Raw genomic sequence first — 26,103 nt, forward strand, 5'->3', positions numbered from 1 at the left:
TCTGCTGGGGTCTGCGGGGGGTGGAAGCCATCACGAGTTCTCTGGGCACGAGCTGCACACGGCTCTGGCTCCCGGGGGCTGGCGAGCACTCCGGCTTCTCGGCCCCTTGTCAGGTCTCACTGCTGCTGCCTGTCCCCTGACACTCAGCCCTGAACCCCAGCCGGGTCCTCCCGGGAGATCCAGAGCATTAGCTCTCATAGTGACTTTGTGCTTTAATTCACTGGCACAGAATAATCACCCAAAGAATGTGTGTGGGTTCAATGACACCAGGGGCCCTTGCTGTGCCCTTCCTCTGTCATCCCTTCGGTCTTTCTCCCTGTACGTAGTTCCTGTCAAACTGAAGAGCTCTTCTGGCTCCAGCTGTTACAACGGTGACATTGGTCTGGTTTGTTACTATGAGGTGGATTTTGAGAGCTGAAGGAAACCTGTGCCGAAGGCACAGTTGTTATTTTACAGATAAGTGAGGATATCGAGGCTTCCAGAACATAAGTCACCTCCCCGGGGCCGCATGGCTGGCTGTTCAGGGATAAAGACAGGACTGAAAAGGAAGCCCACCAGGCGGGAAAGCCGCCGCTCCTAACCCCTGTCCTTTACCCCTCAACTACTATTGTTGTGCTTGCTGTCTCGCGCAGATTCAATGAAAATGGCTATATTGAAGACGTGGAAGTCAATTTCATCGTGTGGGAAATCCACGGCAGGAATGACTACAGCTTTAATAACACTATGAAGAAGGTATGTGTCGTCCCATGTTTAAATCTATATATAAATTATCTAAGGAAAATAGAAACGGCTACACATGGGTAGAAAACAAATACGACCTATGTATTAAATTTTGTGACTACTGAAATTCATTTGCCCTGAAAGAAGCTCTGGTCATATACACAGACGTGGGGGCACCCAGGTGGCTCAGTTGGCTGAGTGTCCAACTTGTAATTTCGGTTCCAGGGCACAATCCGAAGGTTGTGAGATCAACCCCACATCGGGCTCCACGCTGGGTGTGGAGCCTTCTTGAGATTCTCAGTCTCCCTCCTGTCCCTCTCACCCACCCACCCAAGCCCTCATTCTCTCTCTCAAAAGTAAAATAATAAAATAAAATAATTTACAAACAGACTTAAAGAGGTCAGAAAATAAAAGATGTTTATCTCAGGAGGATGCAATTATAGGTGAATATTTTCCCCTCGCTCCACACTATATTTAGTGTTTGATAAATTGTGGGTCTGCCTCTGCCCCTCATGCATTCACCACGCTGGTGCTAAATGAAAGGCACACTCTCTAGGTTTCATGTCACTTGACTTCTTTGATCATTTGACTCGCTGACTTTGGCTTTACTGTCCCCACACTCTCCCGGTTTCCCTCCACCCTCGGACTGGTCGATCTCAGCCTCCCTGGTGACAACTTTGCAGGTCTTGTCAGGAAGGCCTCACCCCTCCTGGCCACCACACTTCACTCCCCTGTGCGGTCTTCTGCCTTGAGGACCTCCCATCGCGATGGAGCCTCTCCAGAAGTCACCAGCATCGAGTCCTGCTTTTCCCCAGAGATCTCAAGCTCAAACAAAGGCAGGCATGACTCCTCCCAAAGGAACTTCCTCATCTGTCAGAGACCTTAATTCTCCAAGGAGAACCGACCCAGATAGCAGCCAAGAGACAATGAGTTGCACCTGCTACCCCTCCAGAATGTTGCAAGAACTAAGCGTCTTTTAATTACGTGGCCCAACAAATCCATCCCACCATGTTCCTCCTGCACTTGTCCAGTACCCAACATGTGAGTCCTTCCCAACTACCCTCTCCCCACAGTCTCATCCCCAAACTCTTGTGTTCTTCTTACACCTGGGCCCATATTCCCTGGCCCCCATTCCTCTCCACCTTCTCAAACCTTTCTAATATACCCTGGGGTTCAATGCCCTTGACCCTTCTTCAGTAGACCTTCCTCAGACAATACAGTTCCCCCTGTTTTCCTCTCAAACCAACGGTTCTCTTTCTCTCCCCACCCCCCCCCACCCCAGTGTATTTCAAGATGAGCTGCAGAACGAAAGTGCTCCCTAATCCACAGTTCTCATTGCCAGATCAATAATCCCATCACCCTAACTCAAGTGTGATTTGTTTGAGGCCCCTGTCACCCACGTGTCATGTACCCACCCCTGGGCTGTTGCTGTCACTCACGCAGAACTTGCTGAGTGCTCCTCATGGCCTGAAAGCAGTCACAGTTGACCCCTGACTTCAGCCAGCCATCACATACGGCTGTTGCTAGGAAGAGGCTTTCTCAACAGGGATGACGCTTCCCAGCCCTGTTTGCATCTGGGTGGGGCCAGGTGACTGGTTCTCACCACCCTGGAATGAGCAGAAGGGATATGTGTCACGTGCAGGGTGAAGGGCTAAAGAAGAGATCACATGAACTTCCGTGCTTCCTGCCTTCCTCCACATGTCAGTCTATTACAGCAACAATTAAAGACGGAGTAGATGCAGGCTGGGTAAGAAGGATCCCATGAGGGCTCTTCACGGGGCCACTAGACAGAAAAGCCACTCCACTGCTTGAGGAGAGCCATCCATAGGAACCATCTCACCAGGACCATGTGTGATCAGGAATTGAACTTGAATTCATAAAAACCGTGAGGGTGGGGGTTTATAGCAGCACAGCAAAGCCTGCCTTGACCGAGGCCAGTGCCCCTGTTATAATTACATTTAAATTCAAACGCTCCGGGGGCACCTGGGTGGCTCAGTCGGTTAAGCCTCCAACTCATGATTTCAGCTCAGGTCATGATCTCATAGTTTCATGAGATCAAGCCCCACGTCGGGCTCTGGGCTGACAGTGTGGAGCCTGCTTGGGATTCTCCTTCCCTCTCTGCCCCTTACCTCCTTGCACTCTCCCTATTTTTCTCAAAAATAAATAATATGTAAAAAAATTTTTTAAAAATTGTAAATGCTAACACTCCAGTCTCTGACCTCAACCCCCAATTCTCTAGCCCTGTGGTTTTTATTCCCACTACTCCTCTGCCTCTTTTCCGTGCACACATCTGGACATCCACCATAGTGAGCCCCCTACTCTCTCCATCTCTGCCACCCCCACACTTCCTCTTTTCCTGCCTAACTTGAGCTCCATGGTTTAGTCCTTCAGCCACCATCTTGCCAATATCTGCAAGTCACCTTCCCCACTGCTGTTCCCGTGCACCATACGGCAACTTTCAACATCAATCTTTCTGCCTTCTCCATGCCTCTGAGCTGCTGATCGCTTCTAGANAAAAAAAAAAAATCAAAACTGCAATAACTGAAGAATTCGACTATTAGGAGTGATGGCTGAAAACAGAATTAACCAACTGGAAGAGAGGTCAGAAGGAAATGCCCAGAACTATGGACAGGGAGATAAGCTGATTGAAACTATAGACAAGAACATGGTGGAGATTCACTGTCTACATCTAAGGACTGGAGTCCTAAAAAGAGAGGAGAGAGAGTGTTGGGCAGAAGCAATATTTTCCCAAACTGGTGAAAGACATCAACGCACAGAAAAAGTAATCTGCATCCAGAAACACTATGGTAAAATTTCTGAAATCCAAAAGAAAGAGAACCTTAAAAGTAGTCAAAGCAAAAAAGATAAGGTGCCCTCAAAAGAGTAGCTATAAGTCTTAAAGCTCATTTCTTTATAGAAATAATGCGAACCAGAAAACTTCGAACAAAAATATCTTTAAACTGCTGAACGAAAATAAATTCCAAATCTAAAATTCTACATGCAATGAAAATCACCATTAAAAATGAAAGTGAACAACAGATAACGCTTTAAGACATGGGATATTAACGGGGAAATCTTTAAAGTCAAAAGAAATGAACAATGGGATAAAAAGGGTTTCAGAGCAAGTGACAAATACCGAAGTTAGGCAAAGGAGATCGAAAAGATGGGTCAATGGAATCCCTAAAAAAGAAACCAGAACAAAGGAACAAAACCAATGCTAATCATTCAGGAAAACATCTCTCCCACCCACCCCTCCCCCCCAACCCTGGCCAAGAAAAAAAGACTTGAAGCTTCATATGGAAAGAGCAAAGAATATCAGAACAGGAGCGCCTGGGTGGCTCAGTCATTTGGGCATCTGACTTCAGGCTCAGGTCATGATCTTGCAGTTCATGGGTTCGAACCCCACATCGGGCTCTGTGCTGACAGCTCAGAGCCTGGAGCCCACTTTGGATTCTCTGTGTGTGTGTCTCTCTCTGCCCCTCCCCCACTCACGCTCGCTCTCTGTCTCTCTCTCTGTCAAAAACAAACATTAAGAAACAAAAAGAATCTCAAAACAGCCAACCCAAGTGAGCATGTAGGCAAAAAAGCAAGCAATTCACATGTAAGGAAAATAAAGTTATCATTTTTGTAGCAATGCTTTATGCCAGCAAAAAATGGAGTAAAATATTTAAGATACTAAAGGAAAATAAACACTGAGCCAAAGATTTTATATTCAGCAAAACTGAGGACTCTAGAAAAGGCACAAACTGCTATTAACATGTAAAAAGCTCCAATGATATTGTTCCCATGAGCCCTTCCTGAGTAACTTACTAAACAATAACCTTCAAACAATGACAATTGCTACTAAAGAGACAGCAACATAAGAACTAGAGGAAGGCATAAGATAGAGTTACTTACAAAGCTGAAGCAAAGCAAAGGTTGAAAGGGAAAGAGAATAGTGTATAATGGATATATTCTGACAACATAGGTATAATACAATTATAAAATATACTATGAGAATGTTAAGATCATATCCCGGGGGAAAATATAACTGTTTTCAATAATCACGATAGCATTGGTAATATTAGTTATTCTGATGCTGTGAGATATGTAATGTGAGATATTCTAATACTGTCATTCTCCATCAAGTTTTTTGGCATAAAAGCAAGGAGACACATATGTAAAGTAGAAGTTACACCAAAAAAATCCTGAATTTGAATAGGACTCAATATAAACTCATGAGGTACTAGAAACTCATATGATTTGGATATAATATATTGCTCATAGAGAGAGAAATTTTTCCTATGGTGTCCATTAAAATCCCTAGAAACATAACTAATCAGTACAATTATTCTCAGTACTCAGATGGTTACCTTGAAATATTATTTCTCACTAAAAATAACTGGGAATTCTTAAATAGCTAATTCCAAGCCTGGAGGAGGAAATGTACTTGATGGGTTTGGAAGAGTTTGGCACACCCTATAGCAGGGAAGTGCCAAAGGCTGCTAGGGTCATGTCGAAAGTCATCAGAAGTGAACGTGAAGAGGTTCCTACTGGCTGGAGACGGGACAATCCAAGCTTCATCAAGGACAATTACTGCAATATTGCCAAACATGTTAAACCTATGAGTTAGTAAAGATTTTTTTTCAAAAAGATGCCTTTGGAGGATGATATAAAACCAACTCCTTATTTTATTAATTGGCAAATAAAGACAAAGACACAAATATTTCTACTACTTGCTTCAAATGAACTATACCAGTGGGTAACCAAATAGTAGATAAGGGGAAACATCTCTATAAAATTCTTCCAGTGGATAAATGGAAAAAGAGAGAGAGGGAGAAAGACAGAATTAGAATATCACCACTTTAACCCCAAATAATAGAGGTTACTATAAACAAATTTACATTAACAAACTTGACAGTGAAGAATTGGATAAAACAGACAAATGCTGTGAAAAATATAATTTACCAAAGTTTCTTATATTCAAAGCAAAAAACAGACATCTCTAATCCCAGATGGCTTTCCTGATGAAATCTACCAAATGTTTAAGGACTTTTCTCCTTCAGCTTTTTAAAAACTCCTCCACAGTATTCAAAAGTATTCCCAACTCATTTTGTGAGTACAGAGCGACCTGCTGACGACCTTAAAAGAAAAGGGAATTATGAGCCAATCTCACCCATGACCACAGATACAAAGCACTGAACCAAAACACTGGCAAATCAAACTCGGCAATCTATTTAAAAATCACACATTTTTGTTCCGACAAGTTTTGTTTATTTTATAAATGAAGAGTTGGAATGTCATTTAAAAATCAAAGAGATCCAGGGGCGCCTGGGTGGCTTAGTCGGTTAAGCGTCCGACTTTCACTTAGGTCATGATCTTGCGGTTCGTGGGTTCGAGCCCTGCGTCGGGCTCTGTGCTGACTGCCAGCTCAGAGCCTGGAGCCTGTTTCAGTCTGTGACTCCCTCTCTCTCTGACCCTCCCCTGCTCACGCTGTCTCTCTCTCTCTCTCCTAGAAATAAATAAAAACATTTAAAAAAAAAATCAAAGAGATCCACTATATTAACAGAATAAAGGAGAAGAAGCATGGATTATTATAATAGCTGGAAAGCTATTAATTTTATGAGATTAATGAGATTAAAAAATTATTCATACTAACATTATTTTAAAAATATATCTTGGAATTATCAGGGTCATGAGTTTAAGCTCCACATCGGGAGTGCAGCCTACCTTAAAAAAAAAAAAAAAAAAGAATAACACCAAAATAAATCTTAGAAAGTTTTAAGTATATGGTAACTTCCTTAACCTGATAAAATATAAGTACCAAAAAAACACACCAAAAACAAAAATAAAACTATAGAAACTTCTTTCTCAGCGGTGAAAATGTGAAAGCTTTCTCTCTGGAGTCAGGAGTGAAATGAGGGGGCCAGTTTTCCCCACTTCTATGCAACACTGTTTCTCATCTCTGTAATAAGGCAAATGATACAATACAAATTAATTAAAAGCACGAGAACTGGAAAGGAGGAAATAAGACTGTCCTAGTCACTGGTAACATTACTTTTCATGTGAAACCCTTAAAATAAGGTCAATATACAAACATCAGTGGTTCCCCTTTACATCAGCAAACATTTAAATAATGAAAACAATTAAATATACATTTTTCAATGACATTAAATATATTAAATATTAGCAATAAATTTGTATACAAAATGTGTGTGTATGTACAACACATATGTGTGTGCACAAGTTCTTATTAAGTTTTTTATTTTAGTTCCAGTATAGTTGACCTACGGTGTTATATTCGCTTCAGGTGCACAATATAGTGACTCAAAATTCCATACATCACCTACTGCTCATCCCAAATACGGTCCTTCATTCCATGACCTGTTTCGTCCATCTCCCCCACCCTCCTCCATTCTGGTGACCATCATTGTGTTCTCTACAGTTAAGAGTAGATTTCTTGGTTTGTCTCTCTTTCTTTCCTTTGCTTGTTTTGTCTCTTAACTTCCTATCTGTACACTTTTTTGGCAGAGTGGTTGTTTAAATGAAGCCCAGACTTGGAAGTCAATGATTGCGCGTAACAAGCACCTCCCACTAGGAGAGGTCTGGGGGCCTGAGGTAAGGAAATTATCACCCAGCAAACTTTATATATAATAACTAAATTGGCATTTCGGCATTAACAAAAGATTCATGGAAACATTTTGGATTTAAATTGGTTTTTGCAACTCAAATCCAATTTTTCTATCGGATTAATATTATGATTTCAAAAATGCTCCATCTTATTTCTGTTTGGTCTTCCATTGCTCCTGTGATACTAACAATTTTAACTTTTTTCTGCTGAAATCTGTGTTTGCAGATTTATTAACTGTCTGACAAACAGGTTGAAGCATTGAGAGCAAGTCTTTCTAAAGAACACCTGAAGTTTCAATTCTTATACAACGAAAAGACCACTTCTGAATGCCAACTATCGGTCCTATACTATAATATTTTCAATTTTCTTCCATCAAACTTTCTTCAGTTGAAATTAATTTATGTTATATGAAGAATCAAATCATGTCTCATGAATAAAAGGGAGCTATACAGTACCTGAGCCTGTAAAATGTAAATCCTACAATAAGAATGTTACTTTACTTCTACATCAGAATCTATGCATGTCAAGACAGAGATCTGTACCAAAAAATGTGTATTATCCTCTATATTCCCAGCCCTAAACATCCCACTTCCCATCCACCACTCTTTACCCTTCAAGCAACATAACCCTAGAACCTTTACTATAACGATCCTTTGGACCTCAAATCCAAAGGATCCTTTGGCATCTGACTGGTGGTTGGAGGAAAACATACCCCTGCTGACTGGTTTCACTTTAATTTCATGATTAAAACAGTCCCTTAATACTGCCCAACAAACATAGGTGTATTTCTCCAGATCATTCCCTTCTCCCCCCTAGCTATCACACACACTTTCTCCTTTCTCCTACAATCTGCAACACCTCTTCCCCTAGAAAAGGATTCTAAGGTTTTTGTCTTTGTTTCCTGTTCAGAACTATAAGCACTGTTTTTCTTATGCTATCGGAAAACCGGGAGACCTGAATCAACCATATGAGATCATCAACAAGTCTAACTATAACCATTTAGTTTGGCCCGTAGACCATTCTGGAATGTATGTGTTTCGTGTGAAGATCCTGGATCCAAACTATAGGTGAATATAGATATTTTATGATAATAGTTTTAGCATTTAAAGGGATAATCATGAGGTTGAATAAAATTTCCACTATGCTCTACAAAGTCGAATAAATGAGTCACACTAAACACGACAACATCACATAAGGCAAGAGGGAAGAAAATGCCTAGAAGGAAAAATAAAAATGCTATAGGATCTGGGGTCACCATTACTAGAAGAGATTCATGAAACACTGACCCAAAAAGATATATGCACCCCCATGTTCATGACAGCATTATTTATAATAGCCAAGACATGGAAGCAACCTGAGTGCCCATTAATGAGGGAATGATAAAGAAGATGTGGAATATATATGTACGTATACAAGGGAGTATTATTCAGGCAGAAAAAAAGGAAATCCTCTACCTCAAGAAGGAAGAAAAATCTGAAATAAACAACTCAGCTTTATACTTCATAGAACTAGAAAAAGAAGAAGGCCCGGAGTTTGTAAATGAAAGGAAATAACAAAGATCAGAGAGGAAATAAATAGAGACTAAAAAGACAATAGAAACTAAGAGTTGGTTTTTGAAAAGGTAAACAAAATGGACAAATTTTTTGCTAGCCTCAACAAGGAAAACAGAGAACTCTAATAAATAAAATTAGAAATGAAAGAGAAGTTACAACTGATACCAAAGGAATATATGGGATCATAATAGACTACTATGAACAATTATATGCCAACAAGTTAGACAACCTGGAAGAAATGGGTAAATTCTTAGAAACCTACAACCTACCAAGACTGAATCATGAAGAAAATGGAAAATCAGGGGCACTTGGGTGGCTCAGTTGGTTGAGCATCTGATTCAGTTTCAGCTCAGGTCATGATCCCAGGGTGGTGTTATCAGGCCCTGCATCTTGCTCTATACTGAGCATGGGAGAGGGGCATTTCTCTCTCTCTCTCTCTCTCGTTCGCTCACTCTCAAATTAAAAAAAAAAAGAAGAAGGAAAATCTGATTAGACTGATTTCTAGTAAGGAGAGCAAATCAGTAAGAAAGAAAGCTCTCAACAAACAAAAGTCCAAGACCAGATGGCTTCACTGGTAAATTCTACCAAACGTTTAAAGAATATCTAACCTTCTCAACTCTTCTAAGAAATACAAGAGGAAGGAATAGTTCTAAACCCATTTTATGAGGCCAACATTAACAAGTACCAAAGCCAGACAAAGATACCACAAGAAAAGAAAATTACTGGTCATTACCCTTGATGAACATAAATACAAAAATCCTCAATGAAATATTACCAAACCATATTCAACAATACATTTAAAAAGGGCCATATACCATGATCGAGTGGCATTTATTCCAAGGATACAAGGATGAGTTGACAGCTGCAAAGTAACCAGTGTGATGCGCCACATTCACACAATAAAGGGTAAAATCATAATGATCATCTCAATAGGTGCAGAAAAGCATTTGACAAAATCCAACATTCATTTATTATTTAAAAAAAAAAAAAACTCCAGCAAAGTGGAGAAGGAACATACCTCAACATACCAAAGGGCATATATGACAAGTCCATGGTTAACAACATAATGAATGCCGAAAAGCTGAAAGCCTTTCCTCTAAGATCAAGAGCAAAGATGAGAGACAAAGACACCCACTTTTACTTTTTTTCCACATAGAACTGGAAGTCCTATCCAGAGCAATTAGGCAAGAAAAAGAAATAAAAGTCATACAAATCAGATGACATATTATATTGAAAATGCTAAAGAGTCCACCAGAAAAAAAAAAAACCTGTTAGAACTAATAAACAGGTTCAGTAATGTTTCAGGAGACAAAAAGGAATATATAAAAATCTGTTGTGTTTCTATATACTAATAGTGAACTATCAGGCAGAGAAATTAAGAAACAATCTCATTTACAATTGCATCAAAAAGAATAAAACACCTAGGAATAAATTTAACCAAAAAGTTGAAAGACCTAGACACTGAAAATTATAAGACAATGATGAAAGAAATTGTAGAAGACACCAATAAATGGAAACATATTCCATGCTCATAGGTTGGAATCATTAATATTGTTAAAATAGCCAAAGCAAACTACAGATTCAATGCAATCCCTTTCAAAATTCCAATAGCATTTTTCACAGAACGAGGACAATCCTAAAATTTATATGGAATGGAATGATGACAAACCCAAATAACCTAAGTCATCTTGAGAAAAAAGAACAAAGTGAGAGGGATCCCCCTCCCAGATTTCAAACTATCTTACAAAGCTATAGGAATCAAAATAGTATGGTACTAAAATCAAAGCAGACACATACATTAATGGACAGAATAGAGAGAACAGAAATAAACCCACGCATATATAGTCAATTTATTATAAAGGAGCCAAGTAAGAATATGCCAGGGGGAGGGAGGAGACAGTCTCTTCAATAAATGGTGTTAGGAAAACTGGACAGCCACATGCAAAGGAATGAAACTAGACCCCTATCTCACGCCATACACAAAAATTGACTCAAAATGGATTAAAGACTTGAATGTAAGCCCTTATATCATAAAACATAGGTAGGAAGCTCCCTGACTTCAGTCCTGGCCATGATTTTTTGAATCTGACACCAAAAACAAAAGCAACAAATGCAAGAATAAAAAAGTGGAACTATGTCAAACTAAAAACCTTCTGCACAGCAAAGGAAGTCATCAACAAAATGAAAAGGCAACGTCTGGAAATCACACATCCAATATGGGGTTCATCTGCAAAATATACAAAGAACTCCTATAACACAATACAAAAACAAACAATCCAATTAAAAAATAGGCTGAAGATCTGAATAGACATTTTCCCAAGACATACAGATGGCCAACAAGCATATGAAAAGGTGCTCAACATCACTCATCATCAAGGAAATGCAAATCGAATGCACAATGAGATGTTACATCACACCTGTTCGAATGGCTATTCTCAAAAAGACAAGAGATAACAAGTGTTGGCAATGATGTAGAAAAAGGGGAATCCTATGCACTATTGGTGGGCATGTAAACTGGTGCAGCCACTATGGAAAACACTATGGAGTTTCTTCAAAAAGCTAAAAATAGAACTACCATGTGAGCCAGCAGTTCCTCCCTTGGGTATTTACCCAAAGAAAATGAAAACACTAACTTGAAAAGATGCACCATCATGATCATTCCAGCATTACTTACAGTAGCCAAGACATGGAAACAATGTGTGTGTCCATCAGTGGATGAATGGATAAAGAGGATGTGGCATATAAATACAATGGAATATTGTTCAGCCATAAAAAAGAAGGAAATCTTGCCATTTGCTACAACATGGATGGACCTTGAAGGCTAGAGTCTACTTTGGCTTGAACCCTAATTTTGGAACTGGTAGATATGCCTTCTTAAGCAAATTGCTTAGTCTCTGAGCTTATTTCTTTATTTGTAGAATGAGCCTATAATACCTCTCTTAAAGTATTCTGAAGATCAAATAAAAAGCCTGGGTAATAAGCCCTAATTCTGCTCAATCAGAATTAAGTTCCTTTCTTCTGTCATCTCTCACGTGAGGATAGGTGAAATCATATCATTTTTTTAAAAATATTTTTTATTTATTTCTAGGAGACAGAGACAGCGCGAGCAGGGGAGGGTCAGAGAGAGAGGGAGTCACAGACTGAAACAGGCTCCAGGCTCTGAGCTGGCAGTCAGCACAGAGCCCGACGCGGGGCTCGAACCCACGAACCGCGAGATCATGACCTACGCGAAAGTCGGACGCTTAACCGACTAAGCCACCCAGGCGCCCCGAAATCATATCATTAATGTTGATTTAGCTCTACCCTATCTCATTCCAAGAAATATGCTACATTATGAGAGATACTCAGTAACTTTAAAGATAGTAACACAGCATTATATCAAGTTATTATTATATCAAGTTCCCAGCATTCTTAGCTTCCTGAGTCAACCTACATCAGGTGAATGTCACACCTTTGATGTCACGCGCTCTTTGATCAGAAAAACCTGCATTCAGCTCTGCTGCTTACAACTGTGTAAACTTTTGCAAGTAGCTTGACCTATCTAAGCCTCAGTTGCCTCATCTAAAAGAAAGGGTTGCTATGAGGATTCATCAGGTAACTCACAGAAAGTGTTTGGTACACTGCCTGGTACAAAGGAAGCACTCGGATAGTATTCATTTTCAATAAGTACTAATGCTCAGTAAAACATTATTATTATTATTATTATTATATTATTCTTATTGCTGTTGCCTCAGGACCCCCTATCAAAACAATGTAAAGCTGTTAGGAGGACAGTGAAATTGCACTAAGCGCTGAAAAATTATATAGCAAGCAGGCTAAGTCACACGTCTGGAAAAATCATCACAGTTATTACGCAAATTCATCTATTCTCTCCATTCCCGAGAAAATGACACCTTAATTAGGATTATCCATGGTTTGTTTGATCATTACCGTAAAGATTTGGAGGGAGTCTTTTAATATATTGCACTTAATTTCATCTTTAATATTATTTTTCTAATTTGCAGTTTCTGTAACCTGACAACTATATTTGCAATAGAGACCTTTGGAATGATTCCCAGGTAATGTCTGGCACCTAATCAGGCTTTAATGAGGGAAGTTGTAAAAGACAAGAGTGGCAGCTAAAAAAAAGGAAAAGTGTCTCCCCCATTTCTCTGGGACCCTAGTAGTCGTGCCCTATATGTGACATCCTAAAATTGTACGTATCAGTCATCCCAGGGATGCAGCAGGAAGGAATTTCTGAGGATTGTTACCGCGGCTTGGGTCCCATTTTGTTCCATCCCCAAGTGACCACTGGCTTCCCCTCAAACGTGTCTGTCAACCCCGACTAAGGGCCAGTGGAGACTGGGAGCAGACAGCGGCTGTGCCCCACTGACCCCAAGCCAGCCCTTGACCACTGGCCATCCTTCTCACACATCCCGGAAACAGCTAGTGAAGGCGCTTTCCTGGACCCGACCTGAGTTTTCTAGGAGGGGAGAGAAAGAAGTCTTCATGCTCACACTGGGGTCGCAGATGACTTTCCTCCTCTATCCTGGGCCTCATTTTTTGTAAAATGCTAAACAAAAACAGAAGACAAATGATTAAGTCACTTAATGGCCCTACTTCAGATATTACTGACTCCTTGATGTTTTGTTCCGATGGAAGATCAATAGTGTGAATAACCTCCACATGAGATAAGCCATGTATTGTTTCGAAGCGGCTTTGGGAAACATGTGTAGCGTTTGGCAGTGACTTCCTAATGAGGGTTAGATTGGTATGTTTGATTTAGATGAATATTAATAATGTATGTCCACCCAAGGATCCACCCTCAGAAGGTGGCATTGGTGAGTTGGAGAGGAGAGAAGACAGGGAAGGAGGTCTTCACCTATTTGGCCCAGCTCACCTCCTGGTAGCTGGATTCTAGCAGCCAGAGGATGTGATGGAGCCCAAGGAACAGTCCATACGTTTTTGACCGCAGCTTAGCCTCTGTTAAACCTGAACCTTGAAGGGGGGGCAGAGGAGAGTAGGGGTTAGCTGGTGGTGGACATTTCCTAGTGAGAAAGCACTTTTCATGAGCAAACAGTGGCTGAAGACCAGTCTGGAGGAGGCAGACCTTTAGTACTCCCTTGCCTTTTGGCCCCGTGCTTAACCACTTCCCCAAATTTTCCACTGGGCCCTTTGGAGTTGCTACCATTTAACCAGCAAACTCACCTAAACCCTCAAGCGTCCTCTGAGCTCCCCCTCTTAGCTCCCTCTATTCCCCGAGGACACTCCTTCACCCTCAGCCCTCTAGAGAGCTGGCTGTTTATTTTCCAATGACCCCCAGGCGCCTCAGGGTGCCATTACCACTGCCAGATCATTATTCATCCCGGTTCTTCTAAAACAAAACCAAGAAATATGTTTTAGACACCCACCCTTTGAGGCTCATGGCATCTGCTGTACCTCCGTCATTTCTGTGTTGCCACCTCATCCCCGGCCTCCTCCCCGCTCACCGACGACCTGGGCCCTGCCTCGCGGTTTCCATCTCCACACCAGTCCCCACCAGCTGTGCCCACACAGCCAACCCTGCCAACATCATGGCCTTTCCTCATCCTGAGTGTCCCCTTCCTCTGTCATGTTTCCACCGTCCACTCCCGTGGTCACACCACGGACACTGGCATTGCTATCAGAAGAGTGTCTCTGCTTCCTGAAGCATCAGTCGGCTCAGACATCCTATTCTCGGACCTTCCGGCTTGTTAATTCAGCTATCTTATCACTACAGCTCTTCTTCGTTCTCATTGGGACCCTCCACTTTGGCTTTCAATGTCTCCTTTTTTATGTAGCGTTTTCTTACACTTCAATAACACTAGTATCCCCTTACCTTTCTGGAATTTGCCGCCCCCCCCAACCTGGAAAGCCCCCAACTACCTGCTTCCTCTGTGATTACATGTGAGCAGCCAAGTATTGGTAAAGAAAGTGGCACAACAGGGTAGATTTATCACCAACTTCCTATAGGTCACCAACACTACCTGAGAACCTTCCTATCTTTCTTTGGTCAACCGATATCTCTGCTCTCCATAACAACCTTATGTAATTAGCTTCCTCCTTGGACCATCATCTGCCCTTAACAACCATCAGATGAGCTTGTTTCCACCATTACAGACAATTTAGAAGTCAACAGATGGGAACACTCCTCATTCCTGATTCCAAACATATAAACCGACAAGCACCTATATCCGTTCTCTCTCCATCCTGTTACAATTAAAGAAATGTTATTCGTCATCTTTAAATGTAATTCTTCAACCTGTGCTTTGAACCCTCTTATGTCCTGCTTTCTGAGGAAACTTCCAAATCAATTATTTCTTCTCTTTTTTATATATGAAACTTTCCCTCTCAACTAGATCTTCCTCATAGGCTTTTAATCACCCTCAATGTTTTTTTAAATTTAAATAAATAAATAAATTAATTAATTAAATAAAACTTGGGGGCACCTGCATGGCTCAGTGGGTTGGGCATCCAACTCTTGATTTCAGCTCAGGTCATGATCTCACAGTTTGTGAGTTCCAGCCCGCATCAGGCTCTGTGTGGACTGTGTGGAGCCTGCTTGAGATGCTTTCTCTCCCTCTCTCTCTGCCCTTTTCCTTTACACAATCTCTCTCTCTCAAATAAATGAATGAATCAGTGAATGAACGAATGAATGAATGAATAACGCCTCAACCTCCTCTCCCCTCCAGCTACCATATTCTCTCCCCTCCTTTGTAAGACAAACTTCTCTAAAGTCTTGTCTACACTCAAGTCTTCATTTCCCTATATTTTATTCCTATTTCCCTATTCTACCCAATCTGCCTTCTTACTATTTCACCAATTACCTCTCCTTTGAATAGCTTTAGCCTACATTAAATCTGCCTGACATTTTCTTATATTTTCTACTTCTGTTGAAATTCTCACTTTGTTCATGCATTGTTTGCTCTCCTGACCTCAGCGAGCATCTTCATGACCACTATTTTGAACTCTTTATCAGGTAAATCACTTATCTTAATATTTCCTTAAGGTCTGTTTCTGGAGTTTTCGCTTGTTCTTTTGTTTGGGACGTATTTCTCTGTTTCTTCATTTCCATTGACTGTCTGTTGGTTTCTGACTTAGATAAAACAGCCACATTTCCCAGTCTTGAAGATTTGGTCTCGGGGAGGAAATGAACCTTATTATTCAGCCCGGCCCTAGCTGTTTGTCGTCTCTCAAACCTTTGACTGTCCAAGATGCCATTTAGTTCTGCGTGTTTCCTAGTAGTTGAGGGTGGGACCTGTCAGCGTCCCAAAGAAGAGAACCTCAGTCAGCACCTAGGTGCAAGCTGACTGGAAGCTGGACCCTCAGGCAGCAGCTTTTAAAGTATGCAGATAAACCTCTTTCAGGGTTTTGAGACTGGGAGATGGGTGTTCCTGCCCCTTCCCTCTGCGACTAGTCCGGGGTTAATCCCAGCTCAGTGGGGTTTGTTTGTTACAGCCCCATAGGACCAGCGAATGTAAGTTCTGCTGACCACCAGAGCCAGGCGAGAAAGGCTGTGTCCCCTGGACAGCAGCCATAGAAGCTGGAGCCACCAGTCATGTGCGGACGCTCCTTTCACAGAGATATGAGCATCCCAGGCCTAGCAGAGTGAGAACGTTAAGATGGCACCTGCCACGCTCCCCAGTCTCTGAAAAGGATTTCAGTCTGTCCCTTGATTTGTGCTCAGTCAGGAGCCTGAGCCTCAGACCATAGCTTTTAAGATGAGCAAATAGGCCTCCTTCATGGAAAGACTAGGAGATGGGCATTTCTATCTGCCGTCCCTGTGCTGGGGGTTGAGCGGGGGCTTAGCTCCTGCGGTGCTCAGGGTCCCTTCTGTTGGCTGTAACCGTTGCGGGTCTCACAGACGCAAGCCCGGGTGGCCCTCAGAGCTAAGAGTTTGGGGGAACTTGTCACTCAAGTTGGGACTCTAGATGTTGGGTCCAAATCCTTCATTCCTCAGGGAGAAGCTCCCGGTTGTGCATTGCTGCCCTGGGTGTGGGGTTTGTGGTAAGACTGTGTCCCAGTCTCTTCTACCCATTTCGATGCGGGTGGATTTTTTTCTCATTCACCCAATGTGTCGGTGTTGCTTGTGAGACCTAAATCTAACTGATTCCATTTCAGAATAAACCTCCGTCTTGAGAGTGAACTAGGCCCGAACCCAGTCCCAGGTTCTGCCCTTAGTTACTTCCCTAGCAACGGCAACAGCCAATCAGTTTAAAAGAGGCGCCTATGTCCCAAGACATTCCGGTTGGCAGTTTGCGGTCAGGCCAGATGGGCCGAGCCAATCGGGTACTGACAAGACAGCCTGTATCTATCAGGAGGCTGCCAAGCTGGAAGGCCCCAAATCCCACGGTGATCACAATAAAAAGCTCTGCGATCTAGAGTTCGGGGCTCCATACCATCACCGCTGTGTCGGGGTGCGTTGGAGCCCCTACTCAAGCTTGTAATAAAGACCCTTTTGTACTTGCATAGATGTCGGCTCCTCGGTGATCTCTGGGGACTTAATCGGGCATAACATTGCTCAGCTAGTTTCTGGATTTCTTTTGGAGGGAACTTCCTTAGATAGCTGTGGCATGGGTGTGACGGCGGAAGGAGGTGAGTTCAAGAGCCTCTTATGTCACCATTTTGAACCCGAACCAGTCTGCACCGAACCTGGCATTTGTCATCCCTCATCTTACTTCCTGTTTCCATCAGTGTTGACTCTTTGACTCCTGTATTGCTTTATGGGTTTTTCCTAAATTCCTATCCCAGTCTCTCTCAAGTAAAGAGAGTCTCAACCTCCTTCACCAGCCGGTAAATGTTGACTTTCCCTAGGGCTCAGCCCTGGTCTCCTGAGCTTCTCACTCTGGCAAGCTCGGCCACACTCATGGAGTCAGTAGGTATCTATATACACATGACTCCCAAATCATATCTCTGCTCTGTCCAGGGCCACATTCCCTTTACCTCTTCTCTTAGATGTCTCAAAGACTGGTGAAACTGGACATGTCCAAATATGATCTCATGATCTTATCACCCATTCCCTTACCCTATTCTTTGTCCCACTCTAAAACAGACCCATCGGGGTAATTGCATACAGCCCTGTGAGCTGTCATTGCACAGCTCCAAGAGAACCCACTCACATGGGCTATAATATGAATGGTGCCTTCTGGAGATGAACAGTATAGCAACCTGTTGTCCTGTGTTCCTTCTCTCAGGAAATAGCACATTGAACTGTACAAGCCAAACGTCTACAAGTCAAAAATGAAAATAAATAAATAAAAAACAAACAAAAAAAAACCCCTAGGGTTCATGTTCATTTTTCTATTTCCCCCAGCTCATCCAGTCACTGGCTCTCATTCATTTAATCTCCTGAACTGCCCTTTAATGAGTCCACTTCTTGCCAAGCCTATCACCATCACTCCAATCCAAGCTACCATTATCTCAGATGGGAACAGCTTCAATAGACACCTAACACACCTAACACATCTACCCTCATTCAGTTCTATTTTCTTCTAGTTCATTTCCTTTGCTTGGGGCCAAAGTGATCTTTTCAAATGCTAATTTTACAGCCTGAAACCCTTCAGTTTCTTTCCTTGAAATGATAACTCCTCAACAGGGTCTACAAGACCTTCCATGATCTGGCCCCACCTACTTCTCCAATCTCATCTTGCATTATGTTCCTGCCGTCTTCTCCGGTCAAGACCCCGCCACCTTCTTTCAGTCCCCAACTCTCTCCACACTCTGTCCTACATCAGGAACTTTGCACATGCTGTTTCTTCCATCTGGCAACTCTTTCTTCCCCCTCTTTCCTACTTAACTTTACCAACTACACTTCCATGTAATTCTTCAGAGTTTAGGATAATTATCTTTTCCCCATTGGAGGCATTTCCTGACCCTATCACCAGGTGAAATCCTGCTATAGTAAGGTTTCATTGCATTGTATCTCTCTCCTACTTAGTTCTTATCACGTGTAAAATGTTCTATTTGTTTTTTCATCATTGATTAGTGATTATGTCCCCACTAAAATGTAAGCTCTCTAAGGATGGGGACCATGTCTATTATTACTATTTTCCAGGTAATACCATAGTACCTGGCTCATATCAGGTAATTTGTTGAGTTAGCTAATTAACTAACTTCCTCCAAGAAGGAAATCAACCACTGGAGCCAGACTAAGCTCATATCTATATAGAAGGAAGGACTGAGTAAGGAGACTAGGACCTGGGGAAACTGACACTGCAAGTAAATAACTATGGCTTAAAAAGGAACCAAAAACTAAAGTCAGATACCAGGACACCAAATAGAAAAGAGCACAGTGTTTGGCTCAAGCAATAAATCCACTCTGTTGGGAGGCACCCATGCAGAGTCCCAGGTGAAGAGGCAGATGCCGAATACCCAGCTGAAAGTAACATCTAATAATTGGTGTCCGCGCGTGCGTGCGCGCGCACACACACACACACACACACACACACCTGGGGGACCTTCAAGTACCTCCAATTCAATATGCCCAAAAGTAAACCAACCACATTTATACACCCTCAATAAAGTGTTCTTCCCTCTGAATTTCCTAGAGCAGTGAATGGCGATAGCATCCTCAGAGCCACCTCATTCTGAACCTTGGAAGGCATCCTTTATTCTCAAGCCCCACATCCTAACAATCACTGAGATCGATCCTGTCTAATTTCTAAAGATGTCTTAGATCTATTACTTCTCTCGGGTTCCTCAGCCACGAGTTTAATTTAAGACGCTTGCCGCACCTGCATGATTACAAAAACCTCATAACTGGTTTTTTTTCCCCTCCACACTTCTACTTCCCATTCATCTGTTCTTCACACTACAGTCAGAATCATCCTTCCAGAATCCATGCTCTGTAGCTTAATAAAAGGCGTCTCTCTCACTTCTAACCACCTGTCATTCCTCATTTCCAACCACTTCACCTACTCACCCGAATTCTAGTCACACTTGAGCTAGTTTTTAGTTCCCAAATGTAGGGAGTGACCTTAAGGTTCTCTTACACTTCCATGACTTTGCGTATGCATCTCCCTTAGCCAAAAACTCTACGCCCGCCTGTTTCTTCCTCCACTTCCGAGCTTCTTATTTTTATTTTTATTTTTTGAGAGACAGCGTGAGCAGGGGAGGGGCAGAGGGAGAGAGAGAGAGAATCCCAAGCAGGCTCCAGGCTCCATCCCACAACCCTGAGATGGTGACCCAAGCCAAAGTCAAGAGTCAGACACCCAGGTGTTCCCCCTGCCCCCACTGCCAGGCATTTTTATCCAGCGAGCCCATTCTAATGCCCCGAAACCTATTCCTACCAGTACTCTGTTCAAAGGTCACCACCACTGGAAGGCCTTCCCTGACGTCTGCCCGCCCCTCCCCCCCAATGAATTATATTTATTTCTCTCATTCTGTTGATCACACGGTCTGTTTTCCTCCCTGGTCAGCCTCAGTCAGTAAGAGGCAAACATCCTGAGGGTAGACAGGCCGTCTTATAATTCTCTGTTTGCCGTCAGTGGCATAGGAGCTAGTCATTCAAACATTGACTGAATGAACTCACAAGCAAAGTGGATGATGACTTCTCATTGGTGTTTTTTCTTCTTATTTCAGTCCCAGTGGCTACCTGGTTGGTGCGTTTCTGTTTCTCCTCATGCTACTGTTCTTCACTATTCTAGTTTTGAGCTATTTCCATTACATGAGGTTCTATAAACAACGTATTTATGAAACACTTATCAAATACGAAAAAAAACAAAAGAATAATTAAGAGAAATGAAAGTTTGTATAGTAGGGATATATATATGTAGAGAGAGTATGTATATATACTTATATTGCAAGTGTGTGTGTGACTAAGTACATAGTACATATCATCAAATTCAAACCCTGAGAAATGTTCTTAAATTACCCCAAGACAAACATTCTCATATCCACTGTATATTATAAAATTAATTTTAAGGTGTTTGCACTTACCTTAAGGTACTCTGTATACTATTCTGTGGCTTTTTAAAAAATTAAAAGGAAACTAAATTTGGCGATTAAAATCCTTCCTAAGAATGAAAGTAATTTTTTGAGAGTGTATAAGTGTGTCAAATAGCATTATTTTGCGTGAAACTTTTCATATGAAACCTTAGATGGCCATAGTTTATGCACAAGAGGCTTAATGTGTCCTAAATAATCTGTCTTCAGTATATTCCAGAAGTTTTTCTAGCAGTAGATTCACATGTGAAATGTACAACTTATTATATTGAAAAATAAGAAGCTGTGGCTCTAAGTTTTCATTTTAAGTTTCAAGGTATGATTTTCATGTTCAACATAAGCTGCTTAATTTGCCCCAGGGTCACCACAGCTTTCAAACAATCAGTATTTCTAACGGTCAGAGTTCAACTACAGAAGCGGAACTTGTAGGAAGCGTGCGCTTGTGTATAAAGTGATTTGTTTAAAAGAATTGGCTTATGTGATTGCGGAGGCTAATTGGGCCTGAATTCTACAGCACGGACGTTAAGAATAGAGGGTCACAAAGAGTAGAAGAGCGTTGGGGCGCCTGGGTGGCTTAGTCGGTTATGCGTCCGACTTTCGCTTAGGTCATGATCTCGCGGTTCGTGGGTTCGAGCCCCGCGTCGCGCTCTGTGCTGACTGCCAGCCCAGAGCGTGGAGCCAATTTCAGAGTCTGTGCCTCCCTCTCTCTCTGGCCCTCCCCTACTCGCGCTGTCTCTCTCTCTCTCTGTCCTAGAAATAAATAAAAAAAAAAAGAGTGGAAGAGCGAGGTGGGACTCCAGGGGCACAGATCAAAGCTGCTGTCCACAACGGGAATTTCTTATTTTACTTAAATCAAAAACGAGACAGGGGCGCCTGGGTGGCTTAGTCGGTTAAGCGTCCGACTTTCGCTTAGGTCATGATCTCGCGGTTCGTGGGTTCGAGCCCCGCATCGGGCTCTGTGCTGACTGCCAGCTCGGAGCCTGGAGCCTGTTTCAGTCTGTGACTCCCTCTCTCTCTGACCCTCCCCTGCTCACGCTGTCTCTCTCTCTCTCCTAGAAATTAAAAAAAAAAAAAATTTAAAAAGAATGAGACAGGGATACTTGCTTTTCATCACTGTGTTTGAAAGTTCTGACGTTACAAGAGGAAAAAAAATAACCATTATAAATGCTGGGGGGAAAGGAGACAAAAATCCTCTCTTTCAATAATAAGATTATATGCCTAGGAAACCCAAAATTAGTAAGAAGAACTACTCTAGACTAAGATAATTTGATGGCTCAATATGAGATAAATATTAAAAATTAGTGCTTTTTCTCTAAAATGCTGTGTAACAACAATAGAAATCACAAAAAGTAATCTATTTATTGTAGTGACAAATTACAGAAGTTAAACTTTATTTGATTACATAAGCGTATAGGAAACAAATCTTTAAAATCTTTATTGAAGGAGGTGAGACAAAATCTGATAAAAATATTTGATAGAAAAGAAAAACACCCAGTAGAAATGATGGCAAAGAATATAGTCATTTTACAGAGAAGCATAGCCAATTAGCCAGTAAACATATTTGAAACATTTTTTTTTAGTGTTTACTATGTGCTAGGGATTGTTCTAATGATTTACCTAATCCTCTTCAACTTCACCGTGAGGTAGGAATATTAGCGTCCCATTGCAGAGATGAGGAAACAATCACAAAATCAGTAAATAATTTTTGTGAGGTCACCCAAATGATAAGAGATGGAGATGAAATTCACACGCAGGCACACTGACTCCAAAATCAGGTGCATATCCAACGGGATGTTCAACCTCACCAACAGTCAGGAAGATACAAAGTTACAACGAAGCTGCACACCTTACCTGAGGGCACAAAGTCAGAAGGATAATACTCCTGGGAAGCAATGAGGGTCAGGGATGGGAAAGAAATTCTCTGGCATTCTGAAGGAAAAATGAATTATTTCAGTCTTTTTGGAATGCGATCTGGTAAGATCTATTAAAAATATTGATGCTCTTGGGGCGCCTGGGTGGCTCAGTTGGTTAAGCATCCGATTTCGGCTCAGGTCATGATCTAACCATTCAAGAGTTGGAGTTCGAGCCCCACATTGGGCTCTGTGCTGACAGCTGGGAGCCTGGAGCTGCTTCGGATTCTGTGTCTCCCTCTCTCTCTACCCCTCCCCCACTCATTCTCTGTGTCTCAAAAATAAAAGTTAAAAAGTTTTTAAATAAAGTAGAAAATGTATATATACATGCTCTTAGACCCAGAAATTTCCTATTAGGAATCTATTCATTGGATGAGATAGGATAGAGAGGAGATATCTATATATATGGATATATATATATATGGATATATGTGGAGATATATACGCTGTATCATTGGTTGTCATGAGCAAACCCTACAAAAAGAATTAATGCCTTCTCAATAGGTGAAGAATTGAATCAATTGATTGTATGTTGACCATATAGATCAATCTGTCCTAGTCGATTTAAAAGATTTTCCACGAGGTTTTGTTGACTGAGAAACACAGAGAAGTAGTTAGGGTAAGATCTTCTAAAGGAAAGAAAACCTCTGTGTGTGAGAGCATGAAGACAGGTCTGGAAGGAAACATTTCATTCTGTTAACACTGCGTGCCTGCAGCGTCTGTGTGTCACAGTTGGGGGACGGGTGGGGATATATCAGGAGACACGGCAGGAAGTTCTAAATCAAACCCTTAAAAGGGCGGAAGAGAAGCAGGTGTAAAACTCTGTCCTTATTGTAAAACAGTGTTTCTGTGAAGTAATTCCAAGTGACATTGGCTTTCTTGCCCTGGTGTCCAGCCACACTGAACCTACACCATTTTTATTCATAAAAAAAATAAAACTCTTTTGAGAACAAAAACATGGGAAATGAGGAAATGGAAGACTGTCAGGGGAGGTAACTCTTCCAGGGAGCTCCTCTGTTTCTACCACAGGGAACAAAGAAACGGAGGCCAACCCGAGGCAGAGGTGAGGCCGGGAAGATGTTACGAGGTATTGAGGGAGAATCGATGATCCGGGAGAGAAAGCGGGGAACTCCTGGACCAGAATCTTGAGCAGGCAAGATGGCTGAGACCCAGCGCTGACACTCAGAATGGAACAGTTCACCCACTTTGACGAGAGGGAAGCCAGAGTGCCGGGGTACCCATACCCATGTAGGGCGGTGGCAGGAAAGTGAGCAGCGTGTGGCGGCCTTGAGAATGCTCCCCGCCGGCCTCCTGCTGAAAATGTGCAATTGACCCAGGGCACCGGCAGCTACCTGCAGACACCCACCACCACATCTGCACCAAGGCCACACAGGCACACCCAGGCTGCTCCCCTCTGGTGACCGGGTGCAGAGGGGATACTTAGGCTGGATTCTAGGTAGACCAGGACTCCTGCCTCAGGGACTCCCGAAGGCTTCCGGAACTTGCCTGATATTGCATGGCCCTTGCAAGGCGGTGTGGACACCCCCGTCCAATCTCTGTCTCTCATTCTCTTTTCTCTGATGATTCTCCCAACCTTCCACTACTTCCTATTGCCTTTCACGAAGTACTTCCTCTAATAAAATCACTGCATACCTAATCCCGCGTTGGTGACTTCTTCTCAGCGGGCCTGGACTAACGCAGCGGTGACCCAAGTGGTCTGAGCAAACAGGCAGGCAGAGGGGATTTGAGACTGACCCAGCACCCAGCGGCTAGAGACAGCACCAGCCTGGAGGGTATGAGGGGCCCCCAAAGTTTCTGGCTCAAGCTGGTGGTTCAGTCGCCAAAGTTTTCATTGGTTGTGACCTTGTACATGTCTTGGTGGGATTGCTAGCAGATGTGACGGAGCAAGCATTTGAAAAGCATGGGCTCACAAAGACACCAGAGTCCGCTGGCTGTTGCTAAATTATTGTTTTAACTGAACTATAATTGACATATAACATTGTGTAAGTTCAATGTGTGTTGATTTGATACATTTATATGTCGCAAGAGGTCTACCGTTGTGGCATTAACTAACACCCCTATTGTGTCACATAATTATTTCACTATTTGTGGTGGGGACAACTCAAGATCTAATCTCTCAGCAACTGTGAAGTTCGTGATGCTGGTCCGTTGACCATAGTCACTGTGCTATGCAATAGCTCTCCAGCGCTCAAGTGTCTACTCGTTCCAAGTTTGTGCCCTTGAACAGCATATGCCGAATTCCCACATCCCTCTGCCTCTGGTAACCCCCATTCTCTGCTCTGTTTTTATGAGTTTGGCTTTTTAGGATTCCACAAATCAGTGATACAGCGCAGTATTTGTCTTTCTCTGTCTGGCTTATTTCACTTAGCATAACGCCCTCAGGATCCATCCGTGTGGTTGCAAATGGCAGGACCTCCTTTCTCATGGCTGAGTAATATTCCATTGTGTATACATGTACACCACATCTTTATCCATTCATCCCTTCACACTTGAGTTCTTTCCATATCTTGGCTATTGCAAATCATGTTTCAATAAACATGGGAATGCATATATTTCGACAAAATCCTGTTTTCAGAATGGAACTGCTGGATCATAGGGCAGTTTTATTTTTATTTTATTGCTTGACACCCTGCAGGAGGTTAGTGAGAGGCTGAGCTCCAGCCAATCTAGGCTAAGTTTGAGAACCGGAGTGCCTCAGTGGTCACTTATACCAAGAGATTATCACCACCAGTGACAGAAGGACAGACACCACTGAAGCTGTGGAATCACGGGGCTCTAGAGATGTGTGGACGCTCAGTCAAGGCGGGTCTGTTATGCAAGGTTGAGGTGCCGGTAGGGAAAACCTGGGATCCTGAGAACTGGACCAAGGTCATCTGGATGGATGCTTCTGAATGCGTTCTCTCTCCACACCCACCCCTTCCCACACCCACCCTCTGGACAGGAAGACTCTGCCCATCCATCTCCAGTAAGAGCTACCACTTCCGCTGGGCTGGGAGATGTTGCAGAAGCCTCTCCCTCACAAGGGAACATGCACCCCCCACATCCTCTCGTGGATTGGTACAAAAACTAACCTTTACGTGCATGCTGAACTATGGGAGGACACCTGAGATTGGATTCCAAGGGTTCTTTAAAGCCGGATAGGCAAGGTCTTGTTGACTTGGAGGCATTTTCCCAGGATATGGGATTTAACAAACACCTTAGCGAGGACCGTAAGGGATGGACAAATTTACTGCTGAGGTGGCTCTTAAAAACCGGGAAAAAATGACAGCCAACTCTCAGCACGTAGAAAAGCCCAAGTCCTCGCAGTTGGTAAAGGAAGGAGGGAGGTGACAGGCTGGAATGGTGCATT

General features: G+C 42.5%; 1 protein-coding gene across 1 annotated transcript in view; it reads left to right on the top strand.

Annotated features, from left to right (window-relative positions):
- Positions 1-24,371, top strand: part of CATSPERE (catsper channel auxiliary subunit epsilon) — a 92,405-nt gene extending 68,034 nt beyond the window's left edge. Inside the window, exons 12-16 of the mRNA XM_077779906.1 lie at positions 633-732; positions 7,231-7,317; positions 8,240-8,397; positions 12,888-12,941; positions 23,763-24,371. Of these exons, the coding sequence (XP_077636032.1) occupies positions 633-732; positions 7,231-7,317; positions 8,240-8,397; positions 12,888-12,941; positions 23,763-23,841 (478 nt within the window). The 3' untranslated portion in view covers positions 23,842-24,371. The remainder of the gene's footprint in view (positions 1-632; positions 733-7,230; positions 7,318-8,239; positions 8,398-12,887; positions 12,942-23,762) is intronic.
- The last annotated feature ends 1,732 nt before the right edge of the window (positions 24,372-26,103 follow it).

The sequence above is a fragment of the Crocuta crocuta genome, unplaced genomic scaffold (genome assembly GCF_008692635.1).
Source record: "Crocuta crocuta isolate KB4526 unplaced genomic scaffold, BGI_CrCroc_1.0 scaffold322, whole genome shotgun sequence".
In the NCBI taxonomy this organism is placed as follows: domain Eukaryota; kingdom Metazoa; phylum Chordata; class Mammalia; order Carnivora; family Hyaenidae; genus Crocuta; species Crocuta crocuta.